Below are 10,844 nucleotides of genomic sequence, written 5' to 3' on the forward strand. Positions count from 1 at the left end.
GCCTGACCAATAATTTCCGGCAAATCAAACGCCCTTTCTCAAAAGAGTTCATACTGCCGGCATCGTCTCTTATTTTGTGGCAATTTCTTAGTTTGAAGACGGGCCAGCAGTGCACAATGGTTAGAGCATGAGGAAATAATGTGTTTGACAGCGGCATTAGAGAAAGTATCTCCCCAACCTGCGTCAGCCACGACACGATCAAGCCTCACCTTGACATTCTTCCTACCTCTCCTTTTATTATCATAAGTGAAGGGAACTCCTTTAAAGCCCAGATCAACAAGTTCACAATCATCAAAGGCATTTGGGAAGGCCATCATTTGCCCTTCAGCTCGAGCGGTGAAGGAAAAGTGCTCAAATTGCCATAGCGCTTCGCTGAAATCGCCCCATGACGGTCCATGGCGAATCTTACTTGGATTTCAGCTGTCTCAATGTGTCCCACATGAAATGTCTATTTTCTATCTTTGGCTCTCCATACACACAAGTTAATCTCTATGTCACATTAGCTGGACACGATCCCACACATGCATCAATATACCGTTCAATGAGATCTTTTATTTCCACATGCACGTGCTCATCCTCAGTGCAGGCGCATTTATGCAAAATCTCCACAAATTGCCTCATATTCATTAAATACAGATCCGATGGTTGTAAATCAAGAATGAAAGACACGCTATTACCATCAACTCAGATTTTTATATGAGTAGAGAAACAGTGGATTTTATTTGCTCAAAATGAGGCATCAAAAGGATACAAAACACAATAAGCACACACCCAAACTCCGCATAGTCAGGATGCACACAACCAACACTAACACACGCGCACACACACAACAAAAGGACACCAAGACAAATAACAAAGTCGTATAAAACCAAAGCTATGCAATGCATGACAAGGAAAAAAGAAAAAAAAACCAAAGCAATTCGATCTTCGGTCAGCAAACTACAAAGTAATCATATCGGCACCAACCATCTAATGACATCACATAAATAACGAGATTTCTTCAACAACAACGTCTTCAAGACAGGAGCGACCCTCACGCGCCGTCGTCGCCGGATCCGACCAACCACGGTGCCCTGGATGGACCGAACACGAGCCGGTTACCGGACGTGTGTACACATCTGGATACAGGGCCTGGGTCGTAAATGCAAAGTACTAGTACAGTATTTAATTAGCTGCGGTGATTGGTAGTAAAGTATTGTACTACGTACTAGTATACGTGTATAGATGCTGGGGCCCCACCTGTCTCCGCCTGCTGGTCACGCGGCCTTCGCTTCCTTTTAAATTCCTTTATTTACTCCTGCTGTACGCCCGGTCCAGTGGATCAGATCCGAGCCGGCCTGCCTGCAGCCGGAAAAGAAAAAAGAAAAAAGAAAAGAAAAGCGGAAGGAAGGAAGCCCCAAAAGAGGCGGCCTTCCCGCCCTCGCGCCTCTCAAATTTATTGCCGCATCGCATCGATCCGTGGCACCGCCCGCTCCCCCTCCCCGTATACTACTCCATCCAACGCAAGGGCCCCAGGCAGAGAGGGACAGAGGGGGAGAGACGACGACGCGCGAGGGCCGGGGAGGAGAGCGAGGCTGAGGCTGCCGGAAGAGGAAGGAGGAGCGGGTGGCGGGGCGGAGGCTGATGGACACGCCCGACCGCGCGGCGGCCCCGGCGGCGGCCAGGGCGGAGGTGACGCCGCCCCCTCCCTTCCCCAATTCCGTTTACTCTGTTCCGGGGGATCTTGTTTTGTTTATATGAGTCGCTGCCGCCTCCGCCGTGCCGGTGCCGTCGCGTTCCCTCTGCTCCGCGGGGAGGAGCGGGATCCGGCAACCGCGAGCGCGGAGCGTCGCCGGACCGGTTTTTCTTCAATTTTTTGCTTGCTTTTTCGGCGGGGGGAGCGCTTCGACGGTTGGCTGGCTGGTTTCTCGCCCCCTCCTGCTTCGATTCCGGCGGTTTAGACGCCGGATTCCCCTCCGCCCGGCCGTGGGAAGACCTTTCCTCCGGCCAATTGGCCGGCCGGTTCCGCCGGCGGGCCAAATCGTCGGGGTTTGTGTCTGTCGCGGAGGTTGATTTCTTGCACTTCGTCTTCTTGGTGCTGCCGGGAGTCGTTACAGCCATTTTCGCCGCGGAGGTTGGGTTGGGGAAATCCATACAGCGGTTATCTCGGAACCCAGCGGTTCTGCTCCAACTAACGAACCTTGGACTGGGAGGCCGCGGGATCCAGTTCGTACAGGAAGCCTGGAGAGAGAGGAACAAGAAGATAGGAGATTGGCAGAGAACTTTCAGATAGGTTCAGAGTTCAGTACACAGCAGGACATACCTTTTAACCTTGGCCAAGGCCGCACGCGGCACGGCAGCGCAGGCGTGACATTTGCGCAGTCAGAATGCGCGTGCGGTTCGCTCTAGATCTACTCATTCATCTTGTCCTGGAGACAAGTGCTCCGTCCTGTTCTTGCAGTGTGGTCTCTGCTGTTAAAATTCATGCATACCCTCCGGCAGCCGGCAGGGTCAGATCCATTTCGCTTCAAGGTTTGACTTGTGGTTCCTGCGGGTGGCTTTTTTTTTTTGGTGCAAATGATTGCACTCATGGTGTTGTCGTGTACCCACAAGTTGGATGGAGGATTTACCTCTTTGTTGTCAGAAATACGACTTTCATTCATAGTCTAGTTGCCAGTAGGCAAGATGAACCACCTATCATTTTGCTTGCAAAAAAAGTGTAACTCAAGAGGAATTATATGCACAAATTGCACAGCATGTGTTGTTCATTGGTACTGCATTAAGTGCAACTTTGGTCTACTTTTGCGGGTGCACTTGTTTTGCTGTTGTTGAATGGTTGTTAATTGTCACTGTTCCAATATATTGTGTCCTGATCTACTGCTCTGCACCCCCTGACCTTCTTGCTTTTCTGAATGCAGGACTCGCCGCTTTTCAGCTTCATCGACAGCTTGTCTCCGATCGAGCCTCTCAAGTCTGCCTACTCCGGGAATGGCCTCCAAGCATACCATCAGTCGCTCAACGTCACCTCCGTTTCCTCAATCTTCACATCCCCGCATCACAATGCACACAAGGAATCGAAACTCTCCAAGTAGGCTCGCTTGTGCCATCTTTTCTTTCTTTCACACACTTGTGGATACTTACTGAGTGAAAATATTTTACTTTTGGAGCTAATCCTGATGCTCATGCTGGTACCTATTCTTCTCAGGGGCTCTTTCGCTGACTACACTGAAAATGAGCTTTGCATGGAGGAAGGCACCGATAAAAACAAGTCACCCACTTCTTCAACGGCCGTTAGATTGTTTGCCTGCACTAGCACTATAACTCGAGAGAGCCACACAATGACTACCTGCTCAGTAAATGAAGGCATTGTTGATCCTCCCAAAGGGCCTAATGATTTGCCTCAACCTGGTCGATTCGATTCTGGCAGTCCGGATCACAACACAGCGCCTTGCCACGGGGTTAGTGTTAGATCAGATCTTAAACAGGACAAATGTCCAAAATTAGAAGCAGTCCAAACCACTAATAATACTGTGGAGAAAAGGAAATGTTTGTTTTCCACTGACATGCAGCTCCAGGATGGTTGCCAGCCTGCAAAAGAAAATAATGAAGTTATGGGATGTGAATGGGACGACTTAGTTTCTGTCACTTCGGGTGAACTTTTGGCCTTTGACTCATCAATGGACCAACATCACACAGGAGTTCAGCTGGCAGTTAATAATGCAGAATCTTGTGGATATTTGCTATCAAAACTTGCAGGAGGTGCTGACATCTCTGATAGAACACACCCCACTACATCCAGTCAAGCATACTATCATGAGATGGTGGTGGGAGAAGATAAGACAGAAAATGGCCAGCTCTTTCCTGAAGATAAAAAAACAATCTTAAGTGAAGAAATACAGGATAATATTAATGAAGAGAATGCATGTATTCCATTAGGCTGCAAGGTACTGACACTATGCAATCTTCCTCATGCTTCACGTAGTTCTAACTTCATTTGTAAGCAGTAAGTTTTTTTTTTTGCGGGAAATTTGTAAGCAGTAGGTTACTGTTGTTAGAGACATATTTGGTATTCCTACACTGCACTGGATTAGATAGGAATTGCATCCATCTTATCTCTAAGAGTCTTCTTGCCTTGAGGGCGAGTGTTGAAATATTATTGCCCGCCTCTCTCCATAAGTTCAGACTTTTAGAGCAACTGTCTGGAGTATGAATTCAATATGGTATTATGGCTAAATATTCCATCATAATATTCTCTAATTATTTTTTCTTCCTGCTGGCATGTTTAGGTTGAGACCCAACAACGAGGAGTTCGAAGACGCTGCCTTGTTTTTGAGGCAGCTGGGTATTCACATAGGACTGTGCAGAAAGAATCTGCTGGGGATTTGTCCTTCTCAACATGCAAAGGCAAAAGTTCTGCCCAAAATCACAGAAATCCAGGAAAAACTCCATCACCACACGTATTCCGTGGTATTGGTCTTCATTTGAATGCTCTTGCCTTAACATCAAAAGACAAAATGGCTTGTCAGGACCCTTTGGCTACTGCCTTGGTTCCATCACTGAAAACTGAACAGGACGTGCATGGGAATTTGCTGTCTGCTGGAGGAAATTTTTTCCATTCAGGCAGTGGTTCGTTAGACCTTCAGATGGATAATGATGATTGCTCAGTTGGAGGTTTTCTTGGAAATGATCATAATTCAAGTCAAAGCAGCAGCCCCCCAAAGAAGAGGTTTGTTTCTACTTCTGATTACTTTGGGAGTGATAGCCTCTTTGATTTGTGTGTTTCATTATAATCCAGTTACCTGACATCTTTACGTTGAAGAGCAGGCGTAAATCAGATAATGGCGATGATGATTCATGCAAGCGTTGCAGCTGTAAAAAGTCAAAGTGCTTGAAACTGTGAGTCAGTTTTCCATAGTTGAGATCTTTTCAACCTAATCACAGGAACCCTCTTTTTAAAATTCTTGGCCATGGAAATTTGTGCCACCACCCCATTTACTTATACTGCACATTTTAGTATGTGTACAGTCAATTGAATCTATGTTGTACGCCTTTGATAATCTGTGTGCAATGTTGCCATGTGCAGTTATTGTGAGTGCTTTGCTGCTGGCGTGTACTGTTCTGAACCTTGTTCATGTCAAGGATGTCTTAACAAGCCTATACATGAGGAAATTGTTCTCTCCACGCGAAAGCAGATAGAATTCCGGAATCCGCTGGCATTTGCTCCAAAAGTGATCCGCATGTCTGAGGCTGGTCAGGAGACTCAGGTGGGTAATTTTATTAATAAATTCATATCTACTTCTGTTGCTCATTATACCCTATTATATGATGCTGAGACAATGTAATGAATCACAGGAAGATCCTAAAAACACTCCTGCTTCTGCTCGTCATAAGAGAGGATGCAATTGCAAGAAGTCAAGCTGTCTCAAGAAGTACTGTGAATGCTATCAGGTATTATAATTGCTTTGGAAACTGATATTGGTGACTTCATTTGGAATTATACTTCTGGTTTGTTACTTATGCTTGAACTGTTTGATTTAACAAAAGGGAGGTGTTGGTTGCTCCAACAACTGCAGATGCGAAACGTGCAAAAACACTTTTGGCACTAGAGATGGTGAGCGTTCTGCTTTTGTAATCTGTCCAGCCATGCTACTTTACAGACATGCAAATCATTTTTCTAGAAACAAGCACAATATGTTGCATTTTTTTATGTATTGATAACTTGTGTCGTAGCGCCTTACATTCACAACTTTAGGTTTTTAATGACACACATCGTCTTCTAATACAGTTTCACTCTGAATGATCAACATTTTGTATGCATGACAGTGCTACATGTCTGTTTTCATTCAGACTTTAGAGGTATCTAGGATATAGATTATGGAGCGCCTAATGTGCCCAACTTAGTGTCTGAAATGATTAAGTGAACACAGCTACCCTGGTTTTTGCCGTTTCTACTTCAATCTGATATTTATATTCTCTTGTCAGTTGCCGTATCAGCTGAGAATGAAGAAATGAAGCAAGAAGGCGAACAGACTGAAAGTTGTGAAAAAGAGAAGGAAAATGACCAACAAAAGGCTAATGTACACAGTGAAGATCACAAACTGGTTGAGCTTGTCGTCCCAATAACACCACCTTTGGATGTTTCCAGGTTTGTTGGTACATTTTAGTCTAATATGTGGAATATTCAAACAAGTTCAAAAAATAGCTGCATTTAACATGTTTTATTAATAGCTGTACGATGTTTTCCAGTTCTTTGCTCAAACAGCCAAACTTCTCAAATGCAAAGCCACCTAGACCATGTAAAGCCCGCAGTGGGAGTTCCTCTCGGTCTTCAAAAGCCTCTGTAACAGTTCAGTCTCGCAAAATCTCGAAGGTTGGTGATAGCGTGTTCATTGAGGAAATGCCTGATATTCTAAGGGAGCCTTCTTCTCCTGGTATCGTGAAGACTTGTTCCCCTAATGGAAAAAGAGTTTCACCGCCACATAATGCACTCAGCATTTCACCAAACCGAAAAGGAGGGCGGAAGCTGATACTGAAATCGATCCCCTCCTTTCCATCACTGGTTGGGGACACGAACGGTGGATCTGCAATATGCAGCTCCGACAGCACAACAGCTCTTGCTTTAGGTCAGGCTTATTCATTATGCAGACATCATATGAGTTTTTGTGTTTTTTATCAGTTGTTGCAGAAGCTTATCTGTACGTTTGTCCTTGGAACCAGGTCCATCGTAAAAGCTGGGCTGGGCAGCCGATTATCCGCGACCGGAGTACGACTTGTAGTCCGATAATGGTACCTCGCATATGAACTCTGCGGCAAGGCTCAAGGTACCGTGAGAGAATGTCATGTCATGTCATGTTAGAACTGAGGTAGTCTGTATTTGTAACATATGTAGTGAGTGAATATTCTGTATGTAAGATGTTATGAAGTCGTCGTCGTCGTCGTCATGAAATTCTATTAATACTACATAAATCACCTCTGATTAGTCAGGGGGTTTAGTTCATGCAATTCAATTCCAAGTTTTTCTTCAGAAACCATGCGAGGTCACAAATTTGCCTGAAAAGAATGAGCACTTGATCAGACATGACATTAAGATGATTTGTGTAGTGTGTGGAACTTATCTCAGGTTGGCCATGCATCTCTTTCATGATCCGAGTTCATGTAGAAAGGTAAAGGACCTGCTGTCAGCTAATGTATGAGAATAGTGCCAATTATAGTGGGTGTTGTGAACTTGCCATGTCAGTCTCGTCCTCTTCCTGCCCTTACAACTGACAGAAAATAACTGCGCAGGTGGGCAAGAAAGATGTCAGGCTAATGAGCACGGGTGTTACACGCCTTTCTAAGGCTAATTTGCTATCAACTAATGTCAGGCAGACAAGAAAATGCAGTAGTAATTCTGTTACAAAGATATCTTACAAGAGTATGTACTTCCCGTTTAAAGGGCGCCGGGTGGCAAAATTGTCAAATTTGACCTCAGAGCGAAAGTATTTCACAAACTAAACTGTTTTTAAAAATATTTCACACCGCTGACCCTTTTGTGCAGTGCCCGACAGCAAGGCACTGCACACAGGTGTGGCGCCTGAGTGTTAGGCGCTGCACAGTAGAGTGCAACATCTTGCTGTCAGGCACTGCATATTAGGGGTCAGTTGAGTGGAATACTTTCAAAAACCAGTTTAGTTTGTAAAATAGTTTCGCCCCGAGGTCAAATTTGTGTCTTTTGCCGCGCCGGGCGACCGTTGCATCTTGTGCGGCCGATGCGTCAACTCCCAGCCGTCGGATCAGACTTGCGCTTCGTCCCCAACCCCCAGCGCCTGCATCTCTTTTGTTTTTGCCCCAAGTCACACCAGCGCGGGAAGAGAATTTTGAGATGGGCCATTTAAACTGGAAGGGAGGGAGAACATGCCACTGTCCAGATTAGGTAGTGGTACAGCAGCAGCAGTAGTAGTGATGGATAAGCAGACGGCAAGGACATCGGGCGCTGGGGTAATCAAGACGGGGGACAGACAGTGCAGTCTCGAAAGGAGTTGGCTTTTGCGCTTTGCCGTTCCCGCTTTGGGGTGCTTGGGGAGGACTAAACTAGCGAGAAAGCAGCAAGTTAAAAAGAAAACTAGAGAGAAAGCAGCGGTTAATTTATGCTTAGCAAGTTAGCATGGTGAAGTGATCATTGCCCTGTAACTTTGTTCTCATCTTTGTCGACGATTGATCTGCTGTAGTACTAGTGCACAATGCCTCCGGTATCATCATCATCATCATCATTGCTGCTGATGCTGCTGCTGCTGCTTTTTGTGCAAACATTTGGGGTGTAGATTATGTTGTTTCATACGGATGTTGTGGCCGTTGCTTAGGAATAACAGACAGTGCCTGTACACTTTGCTGTTCTGGAAATAAAATGCTGGAAATAATAACCTAACCACTATGATCTTTTTCGTAATGATAAATATTATGTGTGGTGTCACCACTATCTAGGCACAGGATGGTCTCTACGCAAATGGGTCTTCCCAGTTTGCAACACGGTACTTGGGTTTTTGTCGCATTAAAGTTTATAAACATCACCTTAGTGCGTGCTAGAATTCACCATGTTAGTCGTGCGATAACATGATTGTCTATTTACATTTGTTCCTTCTTTTTTACGTCCTGGGCCTAATTTTTCCAAGTCTGTTTTATTAGCCATTACACAAAATGCTGGTTCAAAAGAACATTAATCCCAGTCCTTAAAGTTTGGCTCAGTAGGCCCCTTCTAGTTTGTTCACGAATTGAGAATATATTCACACATTCTAAAAAATGTTGGCGAGTTTGTATTTTTTTCTTAAATTTTAAAAAATGTTCATGATTTTAAAAATTAGTGCAATTTTCAAAAAAGTTCGTACATTAAAAAGTTGTTCGCGATTTTACATACAGTTTGCAAAAAAAATTTGTGAATTTGAAAAAAAAGGAAAAGCAGAAAAGAGAAAGCTAAAACAGAAAAGACGAAAACGAATAAAGAAAAAAAAGACCGACAAAAGAAAACGCAGAGACAGAGTAACGGGCCGGCCCATTTCTGCGGGCGGGATTGCGCGTTTGGTCGCTGTCCCTCGACCCGCTCAGGAAATAGGATTTGTGGTTGTCGTAGAATGACTCTGTTTTTTTTTTTTGAGAAACACTCTTTTTGGGGGACTTCATATCTATTTATCTTCAATAATGATAGTACAACGAACACTAAAAATAATTATTTTTAAAAAAACTAGAAATAATAAAAATTATATTCAGATCCATAGACCACCTAGCGACAACTACAAGCACTGAAGCGAGTCGAAGGCGTGCCCCTGTCATCGCCACTCTCTCGCCGGAGCTAGACAAACCTTGTTGTAGTAGACAGTCGGAAAGTCGTCGTGCTAAGACACCATAGAACCAACACACTAGAACAACACCAGCCGTTGATGAAGAGTGAAGATCAAAAAAATCCAATCTAAAGACACGAGAACATAGACGAAAGACGAACAAATCCATCAAAGACAGATCCTTCGGAGACACACCTCTATACGTCCATCGACGATGCTAGATGCATCAACGGAACGGGGACTAGATGTGGAGACATTTATTCCATCTTTAGGGAGCTGCCACTGGCTCATCTTTCCGAGCAGGACACAAACTCTAACAAAACTTGAAAAAGATCTAGAAACACTCTAGTTGTTATGGCTGCTGTTATTTTTGGTGGTCTTTTTGTTTTCTCAGATGGGCTTACTCATGTTACTAATTTTTTTTGTGTGCCTAAAAAAACCTAACTTTTATGTGTTTTACCTTTTTGTGTGTGTTTTTGTATCACTATGAAATAAAAAAACTTGGCTTGTATCTTTTACTTTGTAAATAACATGAAAAGAAGAATTACATATAAAGAAACTAAAAATAAAATAAGTTAGGCATGATGTCATTTCCCTAAAGAAGAAAAACCGAGGCTAAGGTCGGACAACGCATCGTACAATGTAAGGTGCTTAAGGCGGATGTTTGGAGAAATAAATCAGGCTTTCCTTAAGCACCGATATTTATTTGTACAGGGCAGACACTTAATCAGGCATCTTTTCTGTAGAAATAGACACCGATACTTCAGAAAAACACAGTTTATTTTTCTTCCTAAACATCTAGCATTGTATAAGGCCTTAGAGTCTCTTGTTCCATATTCTTAGTTGCTTCTGTTTAAGCATTTGAACCCATGATTTGGATATTTGTGCGTGGTGGGAGGGCTTTTTTTTTTGCCTTTTGAGTTTTGTTAGAATTTGTGTCATCCTCAGAGAGGCAAGGCGGCAACGACTCATGAAATAAGGTTCTCCCATTTAGTCCCATCTTGATGATGTTTCTAGCATCACCGGAGGGCATGTGAAAGTTTGTCTTCGGTGAATCTCGCGGGATTCGATAGGCGTTTGTCTTCGGTGAATCCATGTGGATATGGTCTTTGTTCGTGTGTCTATACTTTGGATCATTCTGATCTACGTTTCTGTTCGTTGGCAGCGGTTGTTGTTCTGGTGTGCTGGTCTTATGAGGCCTTATCACGATAACTTTCTGACCTTATACTACAATAAGGTTTGTCCGGTTCCAATGAGTGAGGAGCGATGTTGGTGGCGTGCCTTCGACGCGCTACAGTGTTTGTAGTCATCGTTAAGAGGTCTATAAACCTAATGTATTTTTTTATTTTTGATGTTATTTGTACTACCTTGACACTGGGCGAATAGATCATTTTCTTTTAAATAACCCATTTCCGCACCTTTGTTCGAAAACAGATACGTACATACTTCCTCCGTAAATTGATATAAAATCATTTAAATCACTATTTTAGTTATGTAAACGTTTTTATATTAGTTTGCATAGGGAGTATTATTTTTTGTCAATAGAGAAAAAAA

At 43.7% G+C, this 10,844-nt stretch overlaps 1 protein-coding gene across 1 annotated transcript; it reads left to right on the forward strand.

Moving 5' to 3' along the window:
* Window positions 1–1,347: 1,347 nt before the first annotated feature.
* LOC125550282 (protein tesmin/TSO1-like CXC 2) lies at window positions 1,348–7,071 on the forward strand. The gene is made up of 11 exons (XM_048713245.2): window positions 1,348–1,671; window positions 2,898–3,067; window positions 3,185–3,923; window positions 4,266–4,705; window positions 4,804–4,875; window positions 5,063–5,243; window positions 5,332–5,427; window positions 5,524–5,590; window positions 5,962–6,124; window positions 6,226–6,602; window positions 6,697–7,071. Exons 1-11 carry the CDS (start codon window positions 1,624–1,626, stop codon window positions 6,705–6,707), a joined length of 2,364 nt encoding a protein of 787 aa, XP_048569202.1. The 5' UTR covers window positions 1,348–1,623; the 3' UTR covers window positions 6,708–7,071.
* Window positions 7,072–10,844: the final 3,773 nt, after the last annotated feature.

Source organism: Triticum urartu, chromosome 4A (genome assembly GCF_056163025.1).
Source record: "Triticum urartu cultivar PI428250 chromosome 4A, HENAU_Tu73, whole genome shotgun sequence".
NCBI classification, from domain to species: Eukaryota; Viridiplantae; Streptophyta; class Magnoliopsida; order Poales; family Poaceae; genus Triticum; species Triticum urartu.